The sequence below is a fragment of the Podarcis liolepis genome, assembly GCF_965112155.1.
Source record: "Podarcis liolepis genome assembly, chromosome: 7".
In the NCBI taxonomy this organism is placed as follows: Eukaryota; Metazoa; Chordata; class Lepidosauria; order Squamata; family Lacertidae; genus Podarcis; species Podarcis liolepis.
Genome location: NC_139561.1, coordinates 75,295,628 through 75,314,005, shown reverse-complemented (window position 1 = coordinate 75,314,005; position 18,378 = coordinate 75,295,628). Strand labels below are relative to the sequence as shown.

The window sequence follows — 18,378 nt, the reverse complement described above, 5'->3', positions numbered from 1 at the left end:
AGGAGTGAAGGGTGAGCAATAGACAGGGAGATGGTGCCCCTTGGAATTGCAGGTCTGCCTGAATGAACAATTATTCCTTGAGGCTTGTTTGGAGCAGAGTTCACTTGGAAGACAAGGTTGTGGAATGGCCAGATGAAAGTGCAATTGAGGCTAACAAGGCTCCTGCAATTTCAAAAGCTTTGTAGAAAAGCAAGGGAGACTTACAGTTCCTTCCCAGAGCCAGCAGGTGGCCCAGAATACCTTGGAAGCTCTGTGTGTTTGCCTAATAAGCTCTCGTGAACAAGGGGACTCTAGTTGCTGATGTGACTCTGGCCAAAACTAGCCTGATGAAAAAGAAAGAGCTCCGCCTACTGACTATCAAAGCGATAGCATGAGGGGCTTAAAATGATGTACTTTTCGCTACAGTTCCATGTCAGCACCCTGGAGTCCAGACTTAATCTACTTATCCAAATAATTCATTCTTAAAACTGAAATTTTTATTATTTTTCAGAAAACAGAACAAAATATACAGAGCAACCCAAAGGATGAATACAACAGTCTGTTAAAAAACGAAAGCAAAACAAAAAACAAGTCAAATCATGTAGACTAGCAATTGCTTTGTACAGCAGTATTCATTTTTAGTTAGCAATGCCAACACTAATGCTTAATATGTTATTTAAAGACACTTTGATCAGCTCAGCAAGCTCCAGGAGGAAACTAACAGCTAAGAACAGAATTGCCAAATGAGGGTTAAATTTGGATTAGAACAGATGTGGTCAACCTTACTCATCCCAAGGACTGCATTCTGTTCTGGGTGCCAGCGGTGGGTGGGGCCAGAGATTAAGTGGGAGGAGCAATGAATGTAAATTTCAGTTTCAAACAGTAGGCTGGTTTTCACACACACTCATTAGAATCAAGACAACAGCTGTTCAGAAAACACAACAGTGCAGGGGTGCCAAGTTGAATAAAATACTGTGGGGGCCCAGGTAAGCCCCACCACACATAATCAATCACATGATGCAGCACACATGTGGACATGTGGATTGACCCTGGACTAGGGACTTGACTCCTGACTTGCCACAAGGTAAGCCATGGGTTCAGGACATCAGCAGAAGAATCGCTCCCTACCAATTCATGGGGATACATTTATGTTGTCCACAAAGCATTGGTACTGGCCATTCTACCATCTTTATCTCCTGACCTCTATCCCTTGTCTTGATAGGAGTACAAGTGTGTAACCTTTTGCCCTCCAGATGTTGCTAAACTACAACTCCCTTCAGCCCCAGCAAACATGATCAATAGCCAGGGGTGATGGTGGGAGTTTGAAAGTGACTTCCATTTTTGCGAGTCAAATTCAGTGCATGTTCATGAGGGTCAGAGAAATCTGCACATTTTGGTTTCCCTCTCTTTCTCATGTTTTTCAGTTGTTAAGTTCGCTGCATTTTTACATCAATTTGGGGAATGTTTTTGAGAAGATTCAAACACATTTTCATGCACAGATGAATGTATGGATTTTTGTATGCCATTATGCCTAATAAGCACATTTTTGCCAGTGATATTCCCTAGTGCAATGCAAAATTCGGTAAAGTAGATTTCAAAGGAGAGTTGGGTTTTGCTTTGGGAAGGTTAGCTTAGCTGAGTTTGTATGAAAAAGCAAATGAAAGTATCTCTTCCCTCCCCCCGCCCATCCTCAATGTATGCTAGGGAATACTCTCTTCCTGGCAATTAGGAACATGGAAAGGGGCTGGATTCTGAGCTCATCCCATTGGTCCATTCAAGTCAGTGCTGTTATTGGCTTCCAGCAGCTCTCCAGGGCTTCATATAGGAATCTTCCCCAGCCCAGAGCAAGAGATAGCAGGGTTTGGAACTGGGACCTTTTCCATTAAAACCACATGCTCTGCCACTGAGCAATGGCCCTTCCCAGTCAGTATGCAGAGACGGTGCACAAAAGGAAAAGGCAAAAATGGGGAGATGAGGAGGCAGGAACCTGAGACTTTCCAGACTGGCCTAAGCTTTGGGTCCAATGTAGCCAATGTGGTACCCTACAAACATTGTTTGATTCTAAATGGGGATTTAAACCAAGGTTCATCTTATGGAGATGTTTATCAAGAATTCATTCTCTTACAAAAGGGATGTGAACACAAGACAACATTTGAGAAAAGAGTGGAAAGTATGGCAGAAGAATCATCACTTGTGAGAAAGGAGTTGGGATCTTGATTGCCCCTCCTCCTTTGTGGTTTCTTCTAGGTTCTCTTATCCAGATATATCCTTTGGGACTTTGCTCTGTTTCTTTGTTCTCAGAAGGTGGTCACAATATTGATGACTGCTTGTTTCAGTTCTTTGAAATCCCTATAAATCAAGCTTTGGGGCAAAGAAAGAAAACATACTCAGCATCATATTCCAGAGATGACAGAGAATTATGACAAAAACAGAAACAGGAGCAGAAATTGTCTATGTTCACTTAATCATCCCATGCCATTTTGAGTAACCCAGTCCAACAAATATGATTGCTTTACTATTGTTGTTGTTTTCAGACTGCAAATGTTTAGGGAAGCTTTAAATGTTTGACAGACTATTGTATTTTAATATTTTGTTGGAAACCGCCCAGAGTAGCTGGGGAAACCCAGCCAGATGGGCGGGTATAAACAATAAATTATTATTGTTGTTGTTATTGTTGTTGTTGTTGCTGCTGTTTTGTTTTGTTTTTGCTCCCATTTGCACTGCGTTTCCTTTATTTTGAAATAAATGAGATGGAATAATGTAATGACACCATAGTTAATTACATATATTGCATAAGCTACATAAATTTCCCACAGTGGAGAGGAAGACAAATAATGTAGTTTTTGGAGGAAGAACTGCAGCAGCATGGAAACAGTGCTGCATGTGGTGGAAAAGGGTGCCATCTTACATCCGTAATCCTACCATCCCCACAACTAACAGACCCCTAGCATTATCTGCATCATTCTGTAAAGTTGTGCACCTCACTCTCAGATCTCTCGGGACATCTCTAGGCCAGATATAATCCAATGGATTCTTATGCATATTGCTTTTGAGGTGGTTCCTGCCAATTCTTGCACAAACTGGGTAGTATTCAATTAAGTGCTACGCAGAGTAGACCCATTGAAATTAATGGACCTAAGTTAGCCATGTCCATCAATGGGTCTACCCTGAGTAGGACTAGTCTTAAACACCACCCACTGAAGGTGAGCTCTGCAGTTTACTCAGCTCCAAACCTAATTCCTAGGTCATTTAAAGGTCTATGCCTTTCAAAACCCCAAGGCAAATTTTGGAAAGCAAAATGGAAAACATTGCGAGATGCAAAATTCAGAATGTGAATATGGGAATGCTTCATGTAGGCAACATTTCATTTTAGCCCCACAATCCTATTAGCGAATGAAGCTGGCTTTTTGCCTGAAGGATGTGTGGCCTTCTTCTAGCAATGACTTGGTTTCTATCAGCTGGAGTGGAGTGAGCATCCATGACCTCTGCTTGAAAATATGACATAAGAAAAAGGGCACTGGTACCTACAACAGAGATTCAGAGTCTGAGATGTTGGGATTCTTTGCCCACCTGTGGGGTGCAATAGGATTAGTGCCTAGGTATTAAAACAAAGGAATCAAGCGTGAAGGCTTCCAACAACCCATCATTTCAATAAAACTAGCATCAGCAATTGGAACTTCCAGGAGGCTGAATTAACACCATTATCCTCTGCAGCATTCCCATTTTGCTGCCCTCAACCTCCACTGGAGGAGAGACTATTACTATTAATCAATCAATCAATCAATCAATCAATTATTACCCATCCTTCACCTTAAGATCCAGGGGTAAGCTACAGCACTAAAACAGTATTAAAAACAATTTAGAACCACTTTAAGCCATAAAAACAAAGCGGATCCTAAAAGCGTACACCTCAACTGTTAAATGCAAGGGGAAAGAGGCGCATCTTCAGCATCCTCTGAAAGTTGCATAATGAAGGTGCCAAGTGTACCTCTGCTGGGAGGGAGTTCCACAGCTTAGGGGCCACCACAAAGAATGCCCTGTCCAAAGCCTTCACCACATTCAGCCTCTGAGGGCAGAGAAACTACCAAAAGGGCCAATCTCAGCACCCAAGTGAGGCTGTAGAGAAGGAGGCACTCTTTCAGGTACAGTGGTGCCTCGCAAGACGAAATTAATCCGTTCCGCGAGTCTCTTCGTCTAGCGGTTTTTTCGTCTTGCGAAGCAACCCTATTAGCGGATTAGCGGATTAGCGCTATTAGCGGTTTAGCGGCTATTAAAGGCTTAGCGGCTATTAAAGGTTATTAGCGGCTTAGCGGCTTAGAAAAAGGGGGGGAGCGGGGGGAAATCGGAACACTCGCAAGACATTTTCGTCTTGCAAAGCAAGCCCATAGGGAAAATCGTCTTGCGAAGCAGCTCAAAAACGGAAAACCCTTTCATCTAGCGGGTTTTCCGTCTTGCGAGGCATTCGTCTTACGGGGCACCACTGTATTTGAGGCCTGAGATGTTTAAGGGGTTTAAACGCCAATGTGAACACCTTGAATTGGGCCCGGAAATGAACTGGCAACCAATGCAGCTATTTCAAATAGGGGTTGTATCATATCTAAATGGAACACCAGCCAGTAATCTGGCTGCTGCATTTTGGACCAGCTGAAGCTTCCGAATCGCCTTCAAGGGCAGCCCCATGTTGAGTGTGTTGCAGTAATCCAATCTGGAAGATACCAGACCATGGAGTACAGAGACCGAGTCATCTCTATCCAAAAGGGTTCGTAGCTGAAGAACCAGCCAGAACGGAAAAAAGGCAGTCCTAGCCACAACCACCCCTGCAATTCTTTGTATTCTGGTAATAAGGGGATGTTTGTTGCAAGACACCTTGGGCCCAGCCCACTGTGGAAAGGTGGCATATAAATAAGCTCAATCGATCTTACTCACAACGGACATCTATAAGAATGGCTTGTGAGCGTGATGGGCCTGCGCTGTTGCTTGCTTCACAATGGTAGGTCCCGGAATCCTCTGGTTTCACTTCATGGATGGTCAACACGTTATCTGCAGAGTCCTGCAGCAGCTGTTGCTCATCTTTGTACCATGCGTATTTCAGTTCTTGGGGGTTAGCTGCTCTCACTTCGCACGTCACCTGAAAACGGCTATACTGAGGGACCACCTTTTCTGTCATTCCCAAAATGATTACCTCCTTGGGAGCAACTGCAGGAAGGGAGGACAAATACAAAGCATCACACAAAGACACAAGCAAATGAATGCAAAATCCTCATCATCACTGCAGCACCAAGGGTTTTGCTGCATGTCAGTTCTGCTGCACTGTCAGACTGACTGGACACTGAGGAGTGGTGGTTGGATGCTGAGGAGAAACCCAGGAAAAGGGGGATTGAAGTCAGAGGCAGGAGAAACTGTAGCGTTGGAGAGTGAAGAACAGGTTCAGGAGGAGAAAGAGATGGGTCAGGCTGGTGTGAAGTCAAGGACCCCCACGCTGCCGCCACCTCCTGCCGCCACCTCTCCTGCTCCACTGTCTCCCACGATCAGAAGAGAACTGAAATGGGAGACACAGAAACAGGTTACACACAGACATAGTCCTTGCCTGCTTGCATAGGGGAGATACAGTCCTTTTCCCCCGGGGGGCACACGGGCGTACTTTTTGTACTTTTGTCCATTTATTGTTTTTATTTTCCCCAATTTGAACTATAAAATGGTGATTTGCTTGGATCAAAATGAGAGTACCCCTAAACATTTTTTTAGGGGGGGAGCACTGGGGAGATACATAAGCTGAGGTTGAGGCCTCTCTGTCGCTGCAACTGCCTCATCAGGTGCACACCCAGGAGTAGCTGAGAGATGTAGAACTGGTGGGCATGCCTGTTCCTAACTTGCAAGTGTACTTCTAATAAAGAGTTAATTCCTCACGCCGGACATTCCTTGCCTGGTTGTGCCATGGCATGCATGAAAGCCAGTTGCAGAAGAGAGGAATTTCCTGTACTGTCCCCAAAGACACATACATAAAGAATGTGGCAGCCCTAGCCCAGGCACACACTTCCTTCTTGTGCAATCAGCGAGAGCTTGCTACTTACATCATCCTCAAACTCTCCAAAGCAAATTCTCCCCCCCTCTGTTTGGTCTTTATGTATAAATTGTAAGTGACAATGGCCCACAGTTTCCATTGACATGTTTCAAAGCGAAGCTACAAAGCACCTGGAATCCACAGTGTAACAGCCACCCGCAAATGAGCAGAGGATTTAGTTCCTTGAGCGTTCAGGCTGAATTTGCTTCATGGGCTGGGCAGAGGCTGTGTCTTGGACAGGTTAAATGTGTTGAATGAATACACTTGCCTCCAAAAGCCTTCCCTCTCCCTGTGAGCAAGTACATTGGTCAACGATGTGTGCTCCAGGGCTTCTAGAAAGCAAATTAAGTAGCATTACTTACAATGAACATCCAAAGTGACTGTTTGGGATGAGGTACAGCCCACATAGTTGCACACTTCACATGTGTAAGACGTTTCAGATCCAGGTGTCGCAGGGAAAGCCAATACATTTGAGCCACTATATTTATGTTCAACTGTATGTGAATCTGATTTAACCCAGTTGTACCAGTTGTTTCCAGGGTTACTTCTGCCCACAGAGCAGTTCAGCATGACGGCATCTCCTTCCTTTATTGGCAAATCATTCATAATGGTAAGCTGGACATCCTCGGGAGGATCTGGAAAATCAGGTCAATGTGCCTGTTTGTGGATTGCATACATAATAACAAACCGAGGTGATAAAGGGTCTGGAAACAAAGCCTTATGAGAAACAGCTGGGGGAACAGTTGGGCATGTTTAGCCTGGTAAAGAGGAGAATGAGAGGAGATATGACAGCCACAGTGATCCATGCGACGGTCACCTTCAGGCTTGACTACTGTAATTCGCTCTACGCGGGGCTGCCCTTGAAGCTGTCCCAGAAACTCCAGCGGGTGCAGAATGCTGCAGCGAGGCTCCTCACGGGGTCTCTGCCATGGGAGCATATTCACCCAGTGCTTTTCCAGCTGCACTGGCTCCCGGTGGAGTGTAGGGTCAGATTTACGGTGCTGCTTTTGACCTTTAAAGCCCTTCACGGCCTAGGACCCTTGTACCTACAGGACCGCCTCTCCCAGTATGCCCCACGGAGAGCCTCAAGGTCCATAAATAGCAACACCCTTGTGGTCCCGGGCCCTAAGGAAGTTAGATTAACTTCAACCAGAGTCAGGGCCTTTTCAACACTGGCTCCGGCCTGGTGGAACGCTCTGCCTCATGAGACCAGGGCCCTGCAGGATCTGATTTCTTTCCGCAGGGACTGTAAGACAGGTTTGTTCCATCTGGCCTTTGGCTTGGAGCCAATTTGATTCCCTCCTCCTCCTTCTTTCTTTTTTCTTTCTTCTCCTGTGATGAGGCTGCATTTTAATATTTTAATGTTTCAATATTTTAATGGTGTATTTTAATCTTGTTTTTAAGTTGTATTCATTCAACTTGTTTTATTATTGCACTGAGCCCGGCCTTGGCTGGGAAGGGCGGGGTATAAATAAAAATTATTATTATTATTATTATTATTATTATTATTATTATTATTATTATTATCTTCAAATATCTAAAGGGCTTTTCTGGAGGCTAGGACCCAAACCAGTGGGTTCAAGTTACAAGAAAGGAGATTCAGACTAAACATCAGGAAGTGGACTCTCCTTCCTTGGAGGTTTAAATGCAGAGCTTAGATGGCCCTTTGCGTGGGATTCCCTTTTTCACTACCCCTGGTGCATATTATTGCAGCCTTTGTCATGACGCGGTGTCAGGGAACTGCCATCAGAGGCACGGGAAAAGGAGAGGCGTCTCTGATTCTGCAGGGGAAGGTCCAAGCGCTAGAGGAGACTCAGCTGGGAAGAAAGGGAAGAGAATGAGTGTAACACCAGGGATCAGGGAGAGCAACGGGACAGGGAGGTGCAGGGGCTCCAGGACTCTTCATTGGAAGTTAGCGAGGAGAGCCCAAGCACCCCGCTGCCCACGCCCACCCTGCGCAGGAGACTCCCGCGCAGTGAAAGGCGGAAACGATTGGGCGTCAAACAACTCTTATGTTGGCAACGCTTTAAGAAACGCCCACAGACAGATTCTACGAGTGACTAAGAGCAGCCACGCTAAGATGGGCTGCGCAGTCCGGAGGGTTTAACCAGGCAATCCGATGCTCAAACGGAGCAGGATTACGCACGAGTAACTCCCAACCACTACACGCGGCTAATCGCATTAGTTGATTTTTGCTCCCACCATCTTCTCAATCCACAAAAGGACCCATCCTTTCCCACTGCGCACTCACATCTCACATTCAGTTTCATGGTACTGCGGGATATCTCTGACCCGTCCAGATTGCTCAGCGAGCAGCCCACTGTTTTCCCGTTGTCCTCCCATGTGGGTTCAAACGTCACCTTCTTCGTGATTTGATTTTCAAGCATGGTTATTTGTGGAGACAAGTGATGCTTCTCTAAGCCACTGAGAGTCAAGAGTACGAGCACATCGGTGCAATGGTAAGGCACCGAGCAGATCACTTCCGTAGTCCTCCCTTGATGGACTATCGCAGGGACTATTTCCAACCTGGGTTCTGGAGGTGACTCTAAATCCGCAGAAAGAAAGAAAAGAAAAATAGCAGTCCCTAGTTAGGGCAAAGTGATGATAAAAAGTTACTGGATAAACTGATTGATACTGATGAGAACCTGATGCCTTGGCCACCAAGACATAGGAAGCTGTCATATACCGAGCCAAGCCATTGCTCCATCCACCTCAATATTTTCTACACTGAGCAGCTGCTGCTCTTTCCAGGATTTGAGACAGGGGTCTCACCCAGTCCTATCCTACAATGTGTTTAAAACACTCTTATACCACTTTAACAGTCAAGGAGAATCCTAGGAACTATGGGTGCTGACCTCATGGAGATATTACTTCCAGAACCATAACAAGCAGTGCTATTTTTCTAGGAAAAAAGTTGCCGGAACTCACCATGAACGCCTCCTTTGTTCTCTTATAATGGCAATACAGTGGTACCTCCGGTTAAGTACTTAATTCGTTCCGGAGGTCCGTTCTTAACCTGAAACTGTACTTAACTTGAAGCACCACTTTAGCGAATGGGGCCTCCCGCTGCTGCTGTGCCGCCAGAGCACAATTTCTGTTCTCATCCTGAAGCAAAGTTCTTAACCTGAAGCACTATTTCTGGGTTAGCGGAGTCTGTAACCTGAAGCGTATGTAATCTGAAGCGTATGTAACCCGAGGTACCACTGTAGTGCTCACCTGAGAGATGCCGGAACTCAGTTCTCGTGAGTTCCAGCTGGGTGGGAAAGCCCTGGTAACCAGCAACATTGCCAACAACTTTCCATGACTGTTAGTGGTATAAGAGTGCTTTAAATGTTTGTGTGTGGATGAAGCATCTGGAGATGCTGGGAACTGAGGCTGAGACCTTCTGCATGCAAAGCAGCTGCTCTACCACTGAGCTACAGAGTTTCTCCAAAACATCACTATCCACCTCTGTTTTAGCAAAAGTTCCAGGCCTTGGGGGGGGGGCCTGTTGGACACAATACACTGTGGGGTGACCAACCTCAGTGGGCCCACCTGCTTGTCTTTTTCTTGGGGCCCAGTCAGTGGTACCAACAAGATTGCTCTCGTACTTTCTTGATACAACTATCTAGGAAAGGACGGCATGTCATAATGTACCACCACTTCCATTTTCAGCATCATGTTCTAGCTGCTCCAGATGGCTAGAAACTGCTAAAGAAAAATTAAGGCAGTCCATCTCATGGGGGGGGGGGGAACAATGTATGCAATTGAAGAATTATCATTACATCTTCAGTAGTTTGATGTGAAGAAATTCAATAGGTGACATCAACATTCCATCAGCATTCCATGGCCACTGAACATGCTCAGTTCTCTTTGAATTCTCACCTGCAAGCCCAGCAACATCTGCGGGGGGGGGGGCGGTCCCACAGGTTCCCTAAACCTGTCTTAGTATTTTTTTCTAAAGATCACTTGTACTTATGCCAACCTTGAACTGACCCCGAGCCTGCTAATACTCAACACTCGTGCCTCTCTGTGAATCCCAGAGATTCACAGAAGACTGGTGTAAATTTACAGACTATTTGAAAAGCAATTGTGATGGCCAGATTACGTTTGTAGGTTTGCAAGAAGTTTTGTGAGGTAAATTATTTGAATTATTGCAAAAATGGTTAAAGAGGTGGATTGTGAGTTAAGATAATTAAAGGCAATAGAAATGCAGAAGAAATGATAAAAATGGTGGATCATCAGAGGTGCTGATGGAAGTCCAAAAAGATTGTATAAGATGTGAAGTTCTGTGTAATGTATAATAATTGGTATGTTGAAATTAATAAAAATTATATATATAAATACTTAGCGCTTGTGCATGGGTTTTGGCTACACAGAAACCTCCCCTCTCCTCTGAAATTTGGAAATAGAGAGAATGATTCACTGCTAGCATCATTTCTGGCCTGAAAGCTGACCACTCAAGCACTGTTGATGATACTTTGAAAGGGAGGGTTCTGCATCTCAACTAAAAGACCACTTTTATATGGGATGGAGCAAAAAAAATCACAGCTGTTCTGCCAAGCTCTTACCTGTAACATTAACTGTGGCATCAAGGAACCATTTGAGTCTCCAAGGATAGTTTCCAACAGAAGCAACGACTCTTGCCCCATACCTGCCGCTGTCACTTTTCTGGAGCTGAGTGATCATCAAGCTGCAATCTCTATTACCTAGGTCCCCTGAAAATTTCACCCGGCCCTGAAAGGCAGCACTTCTTGCATTGCCTTCTGTGAATTTGAAGCTGTTGTACAACAAGGTACCATTATAATCTGGCAAATTGTGATCCCAAAAAGGCTCAAAGTACCAAGCCACAGCTGTGGCGTTGACTGTAGCAAAGTTAAATGTTCTGCTGATCTCGCATGGAATCAGCACACAGGATCCTTTCCAGGCCACCAAAGAGTTAGCATGTTTCCTCAGTCCACTTTCATCAGACAAGGAACCTGAAATGGGAAAAGTTCAAGGAAGATGGACATCAGCTTGCGCCTGTCCACCTCATTATATCACAGAATGATGTATTTGTAATAATAGTCATATTTAAGAGGCTACAACACAGAAGTCAAGCTCTAAGATTTTATCATTAGTACAATTTCAATGTCTCTCTCTCTTTATCTTACTCACCAATAACACTGAGTGTGACTGGTGAGGACCGCGATGTGCCCACACTATTGCTGGCTTCACACCTGTATCTGCCAGAGTGTGCTAAAGTAACTTCTGGAATGGACAACTCTTCAGTTGCAGAGTCCATCTCCAGCCATTCGCCATCTTTGTACCATGCGTATGTGAGATTCTGGGGTTTTGCCTTTCCGACTTCACACTTCAGCTGAACAGACTTCCTTTCCTGGATCTTGCCTGCTGGCATCTTTTTTATTTTTACATCTTTGGGGGCAACTTCAGGAAGAGAGGAGGACAAAGAGAAACCATCATATGAAGACACCCCACACTTGGACAACTGAACCCGGGAAAGTCACGTCATCTAAGGCTCTGCTGCATATCAAGTAAACAGCATTGAAGTCAGGAAAACAACATAATTTATCAGCCCTGAAACTCTTGACGCTCATATTCTTTTCTTGGGCCAACTGTGAATGCTCACAGTTTACATTGCTCTCAGTTTCTAGGAGCATGGAAAAAGATCACCAAATTGTTTTTGCCTCAGTGGATCTATCTGACAACTAAAAATAGTCCACAGTTTCTATGGGTAAAGGTCCACACTTTCATAAAACACAACGCTATCAAATATTTGACATCCACAGTGTATTATCTAGCTAATAATAATAAATAAATTATTATTTATACCCCGTCCATCTGACTCAGTTTCCCCAGCCACTCTGGGTGGCTCCCAATAGAATAATAATAAGAAGAATAATAAGAATAATAAGAATAGGCGATAAAAGATCAAACATTAAAAACTTTCCTAAACAGGGCTGTCTTCAGGTGTCTTCTAAAAGTCAGATAGTTGTTTATTCCTTGACATCTGATGGGAGGGCGTTCCACAGGGTGGGCGCCACTCCTGAGAAGGTCCTCTGCCTGGTTCCCTGTAACTCCACTTCTCACAGTGAGGGAACCACCAGAAGGCCCTCGGAGCTTGGACCTAATGCTGGAAGAAGAAAGCTCTGTCTGCAGGAACCTGGACTTCATCCATTTGTATTCAACCTGCAATCCCTGAATTGGCTACACAAATAGGTAGACTGTGCATTTATGCTATATACCTTGGATGGACCAAACATGCTGAATGACCTGCTCTCCCTCTCCTTGTGGATTTGTCGGTGCAGAATGCCTTAAGGCCCCAGCTAGTAAATAAAGTGGTGCTACTCACAGTGTACATCCACGGTGACCATTTGGGATGAAGTACAGCCAGCATTGTTGCATGCTTCACATTCATAAGATGTGACCAGTTCAGAGGTCGCAGGGAAGATTAACAGCTCTGAAGCACTATACTTATGTTCAACTGAATGGCGATCTGACCTGACCCAATTGTACCAGTTGTCTCTGGAGTAATTTCTGCCTGAAGAGCAGCACAGCACAACCGTGTCTCCTTCTTTTATGGGCAGGTCATTCATAATGCCAACATGGACACCCTTTGGGCTGTCTGGAAAATCAGATCAAAATGTTTCTTTCTGGATGATACGTATCACAACATTATTGCAGTGCATTTGCATACTCAGGGGAATAGGAGAATGTGGCTAAAAACCAGTCAACAAAAAAGAGACTCATGTAAGTAAGTACCTGTTAGAAATGGGGATTGAGCACATTGGGCAATCAATTAATGTGCATCTTTAATTATCTAAATGTTGGTGTCTTTCCTACATCAATGTCCAGGCTTATATCCCCCTAACTCCTACTCAGAGTAGGCCCATTGAAACTAATGGACATATCTAAGGCAACGTTCACATTATACATTTGAGCAGTCATGGCTTCCCCCAAAGAATTCTGGGAGCTGTGGTTTATTACGGGTGCTGAGAGTTGTTAGGAGACCCCATCCGCCTCCCAGAGCTACAATTCCTAGGATTCCCTGCAAAGAGGGATTGATTGTTAATCTACTCTGGGAACCGTACCTCTGGGAGGGGATTAGGAGTGAGCAGTAATGCATCCTAATACCAACTGCTAGAAACCACAGGAGGGGAGAGTGCTCTTTGCTCAGATCCTGGGATGGGTTTCTCACAAGTCACTATGAGAACAGGGTGCAAGACTAGATGGGCCATTGGTCTGACCCAGCAGGCTCTTCTTAAGTTCTTAAGTGCAGTGGTACTGCGGGTTAAGAACTTAATTCGCTCTGGAGGTCCGTTCTTAACCTGAAACTGTTCTTAACCTGAGGTATCGCTTTAGCTAATGGGGCCTCCCACTGCCGCTGTGCAATTTCTGTTCTCATCCTGAAGCAAAGTTCTTAACCCGAGGTACTATTTTTGGGTTAGCGGAGTCTGTAACCTGAAGCGTCTGTAACCCGAGGTACCACTGTATAAGAGGAAGAGAATCTTTGGATGTCCTACAGCTAGAAGCCTACACATATCCTTTTGCTAGTTTGCAACCTCCAGGCATCATTTATGGGCTGAAACTTGCCATATTAAACGCTGCTATCAACACTTTGAAAGAAAAGGGCTTGGGTCCCACATCCTTCATAAGTGGTGAAGGCAAATTAGAACTGCTCTACAAAACTCTTACCTATAACGTTGACCGTAGCGTTACGAAACCATTTGTTTCTCCAGTTGTAGTTTCCAACGGAAGCAACAACTCTTGCCCCGTACGTGCCGCTGTCCTTTGTCTGGAGCTGAGTAATCATCAGGCTGCAGTCTCTGTTGCCCAAATTGCCTATGAACTTCACCCGGTCCTGAAAGGCAGGACTTACTGCCATTGTGTTGCCTTTCCTCCTTTTGGAACTGTCATACAACAGACTGCCGCTATAGTCAAATGAACTGTTATCCCAAACAGGCTGGAAAAACCAAGCCACGTCCGTGGCATGGACCTCAGCAGAATGATGTGTTTCACTGATCTGGCATGGAATCACCATGCAGGAACCTTTCCAAGCAACCAAAGTATCAGGGCTTATTCTTAGGGGGTAATCGCAATATATATAACCTGAAACAGAAAAGCAGATACGAAAGGTTGGTCAGTTACTCACTTACTATGAAAATTCGCTTCTAGTTCCTTGATGTCACCCATAAACTGAATTCGTCTCCAAGAACTGAGAAATTAACCAAGACCTCTTAATGTTTTTATCATCTCCCTTGACCATGAAGACAATGGATAAGTTTGCATCGGGTGATGCAAAAGTACAAAATGTAGCGGGCCGCATTCTCTCACGGCCAACTTTCTGAGGGCCACATTCTAGCAGTGCGTGGAGCCAAAACCAAAGTGGCCATGGACAGAGAGAGCAGTGCGTGGGGCCACCACCCACTAGCTCACACTGCACAAATCCATTCACACCGTGCGTGTATACAGGCACATACCAATACTCATTATTCTCTCACAAACATATACTTTGAGTCTCACGTTCTACCCTTCTCATCCTGCTGTAGTCAGGCTGGAAAAATGCCTTCTAGTCAAGGGGAGTAATTTTTGCCAGAGATGTTGCAGCACAGAGTGAAAATTAACCCTTCTCTTCAGAGCTGTGAGCCTCTCCCCCCCCCCATGCTTCCTGTACAACAATAAGGCTTCAAAAAAAAGTCTTCTATAGGCTTTAATCGATGGCCTTCCTGTCATGTGACAAAGGTATTTGAGAGCAGAAGCAGTAAAGGAGTCTAGAAATGCTGTGAAATGCTGAAAAGCTGCACAATCACTCAGCATGCTGAATCACTGTGACTCATCTCAGGGATGACTCATTATGTGTATAAGTATTGTATCTGCTTGCAGGCAGACTCAGTGTCTCTCTCTCTCTCTCTCTCTCTCTCTCTCTCTCTCTCTCTCTGTGTGTGTGTGTGTGTGTGTGTGTGTGTGTGAGAGTGTGATGGAGCCTGTGCTCAATGGAGCCTCTGTGTGACTCAGTAACTCTGTGTATGCTCTGAAGCTAGTTTAATCTTCTGTTCACTATGCTGTTATTTGCAAACAAGTTTATTTTAACTCAGTAAAGCTTTTATTCTTATACTGAAGAAGACTCTGTTTTATTTACGCTGCATGTCACTTCCTCCAAATCTAATTGCTGGAGCTGGGCAGGAAGGGCAAGGGGGTGCTGTGGGCCAGATGAAGAGGGGCCATGGGCTCCATCCAGCTCATAGGCCACTGTTTCCCTGATAAATGCCTCTCCATTGTTTGTAAATGCAGCAGCCAGAATGCAAAGAACCCCATGATTTTAATCTGTGCAAGGAGGCTCTGGGTGCCCACTGTACAAAACATCCATCTCTCCACCCCCCATGGTCACATGGCCAGATATTTAGGAATCTGAGAGGGATTTTGAAAGCAGCCTGTGTTGCAGCACAAGGAGGGCATCTGCTATGCAAAGCAAAAATGTCCTGTTAAGTGTATTCAAGTCTCAGGAGTGACTTTCTAGCTAGGGGTTTAGCCTTTTCTCTTTTCTGCAAGTGCTACTTCTTCTTATCAAGTCTTCCTTTGTCCATGGGGAAGGTGGGAAGGCAGCCATTTCAGGACCATGGATAGTTCAAAGTGAGTTAAGCTACTCTAACAAAGGCTAGGAGCACTGAGGCCTTTTAAGCCCCTGGCTCCAGTCTACCTCCTCTGGGCTCCTTTCCCTTGTGGAGAACTTAAAGGACACTTCTCCTCTATTTCATAGCCAGGGAGGTATCTGGTTCTTCTGCAGCCTCCAACTCTTTGGATTGCTGCTGGATTCTGGAACCATGGTATGTAGACTATTGCTTGGGAGTAAGTCCCACTGATTTTGATCTGAATGACTCCAGAGCCAATGCATGCAAGTATTGTTGCTTGCTCTCTCATGAGCCACTCATATATTCTTCAACCCTTCATCCAAATGCTACCCCACAGACCCAGGAGACCAACGGGGCTTGAAACATCCCAGACTGCTTTTATTAGCACATACCGAAATCTGCATGTATTACCTGCAAGGAACAGCAGCCAAAGGAAATGCCTCATTATGAGTCCATGCAAGTGCGAAGCCTGGGAAAGGAAAAGTGGATTATTACTTAGAGCCTTCACTCATTCACATTATGCTTCTCAGTAGGGGAGGAGGGAGGAGAAGGAGGATGGAATGGAACCAGTGTGGTGTAGTGGTTAAGGTGTCAGACTAGGACCTGGGAGATCAGGGATCATAGGCTAATTAAGACAGCAGGTTGGAATCTAGACACATGAAAATGCTGTGAAAGTGCTTTTTAAAAAGAGTTTTGAAAAATATATTGATTTTTCCATAAGCTCCCCATCACCATCTAGTGTCACATTTGTATAACGCACTTAAAATGTTACATTTGCTGCTGAATAGCTGAGTCCCAAGTAACTAGAGTCTTCCTAGCACTAGAATTTGCAGGGTGCCCAGGGAGAAAGCTACTTCTTTTGTTTTTAAAAGGAGAGGGAGCTGCAAGAGACACCATTAGTTGTTGTTGTTGTTGTTGTTGTTGTTGTTGTTGTTGTTGTTGTTGTTGTTATATTTGTATGTTGCCCATCTGACTCAGTTGCCCCAGCCACTCTGGGCAGCTCCAAACAGAATATTAAAAACATGATGAAACATCAAATATTAAAAACGTCCATAAACAGGGCTGCCTTCAAATGCCTTCGAAAAGTCAAATAGTTGTTTATTTCCTTGACATCTGATGGGAGGGCATTGACTACCAAGAAGGCCCTCTGCCTGATTCCCTCTAACCTCACTTCTTGCAGTTAAGGAACTGCCAGAAGGCCCTCAGTGCTTGATCTCAGTATCTGGGCTGAGCAATGGTGGTGGAGACCTTCAGGTATATAGGGCCTCCTTCAGGTATATAGGGCCAAAGTCATTTAGAGCTTTAAAGGTCAGCACCAACACTTTGAATTGTGCTCGGAAACGTACTGAGAGCCAATGTAGATCCTATAAGACCGGCGTTATATGGTCCTGACGGCCATTCCCAGTCACCGGTTTAGCAGCCGCATTCTGAATTAATTGTAGTTTCCAAGTCACCTTCTGTATGCTTACACTAAGCATACAGGTATTGTCCAGGTTGATGGTTAGAGTCCAGTTTTGAGAGCTAGGGAGGCATGCTGCATGCAAAGCAAGAGTTGTCAGGAGTTGTTGAGATTTGTGGAAATCTGTCCCATGTGGTGAATCACTGAACTGCAGATGGTACTGCAGGCACTCTCAGGCACTGGGCTAAGTCCACCAGCCCAGTCTGGGCATTGGAAACTCTGGGATCTAGGAAGAATTCCCTGTGTCAAGTGAGCCTTGCTCAAGCCATGTGGTATTCTTCGACTCAAGTATGGTCCTGTATATTTGTTGCTCCTGACTTGTGCCTCTGTCCTGGTTTGTTCTTTGACCGTCTCTGGCAGGCATAGAGAAGAGCCTTCCCCTGCCCGTGACTCACGCAGCAAGTGCAACTCTTCCTAGAATGGAGATGAAGGGATGGGAGCCGCTCCAGCAGCTAGATAAGCCATAGGAGGCAAGGGTCACTATTGCCAATGCAACATTCTCCAGTGAATCATTAATAGAATCCATTGGGAAACAAAACCCCTTTAGAGTCAATCATCTATAGGAATAAGCCTTCCATTTCTCCTGCAGCTCAGGGTCTTAAAGTGACATTGCTTAGCCTAAGGTTATCTGTCCATCCAGACAGGGGGTTCCCAACTGACCAGAAAACCTCAATCCAGCCTGCTTCTGTACCTTTAACAATGGCTGTTTATACAGGAAACAGGATAGCCACATTTTCACAGCATGGAGATCAGCAGCATCACCTGCTAATGCCCACAGTTCAAGTTTCTGATTGAGGCCTAGGAGCAGAACCCAATTTCTTTAAAAGTTGGTGACCTTCTTTTAGACTGGGAGGTGAACTTGGCAGCCTGGAAACAAGGTGAATGTAGGGTTTCTCCTCCCCTTTCTTTGCTTAAGAAAGCAAACCCATGCTATCCTGAGCAACAACAGCAAAGGCAAACTCACCTGTGAATATGTAAGCTGAGAACTGGCAGCTGTTCTTGCCTGGAAATGAAGAAGTTGCTAAGTTGAGGTATGTCACATGGAAGAATCAAGCATCAGTTTGTCCCTTTGGTGTGTGCGTTTTCCCCCATATCAAATGTTTGTATATGTGGAGAGAGTTGGGGCTGGTCCAGGAATAAGTCAAGGACGGTTGTTGGCATCTCAATGGCTTGCATTATAATTGCATGGCCAAACATTCTTATTTTCCTCTTCTCCAACAAGCAGCTTCTGTACTGGTGCAACCAGACTTGTTTTTGGGGGGTGCTGCAAG

General features: G+C 45.0%; 1 protein-coding gene across 3 annotated transcripts; it reads right to left on the bottom strand.

Annotated features, from left to right (window-relative positions):
- Positions 1 to 454: 454 nt before the first annotated feature.
- LOC310712319 (B-cell receptor CD22-like) lies at positions 455 to 18,378 on the bottom strand. 3 transcript variants are annotated; one of them, XM_083515228.1, is made up of 10 exons: positions 18,072 to 18,378; positions 16,041 to 16,117; positions 13,715 to 14,128; positions 12,372 to 12,644; positions 11,177 to 11,446; positions 10,591 to 10,998; positions 8,292 to 8,585; positions 6,403 to 6,675; positions 4,906 to 5,175; positions 455 to 2,340 (listed from the first exon to the last, which is right to left on the bottom strand). In XM_083515228.1, exons 3-10 carry the CDS (start codon positions 14,058 to 14,060, stop codon positions 2,336 to 2,338), a joined length of 2,139 nt encoding a protein of 712 aa, XP_083371354.1. In that variant the 5' UTR covers positions 14,061 to 14,128; positions 16,041 to 16,117; positions 18,072 to 18,378; the 3' UTR covers positions 455 to 2,335. The 3 variants fall into 3 exon arrangements, with proteins under 3 accessions (XP_083371354.1, XP_083371353.1, XP_083371355.1); XM_083515227.1 differs by having other exon boundaries at positions 16,060 to 16,117; XM_083515229.1 differs by lacking the exon at positions 12,372 to 12,644 and having other exon boundaries at positions 16,060 to 16,117.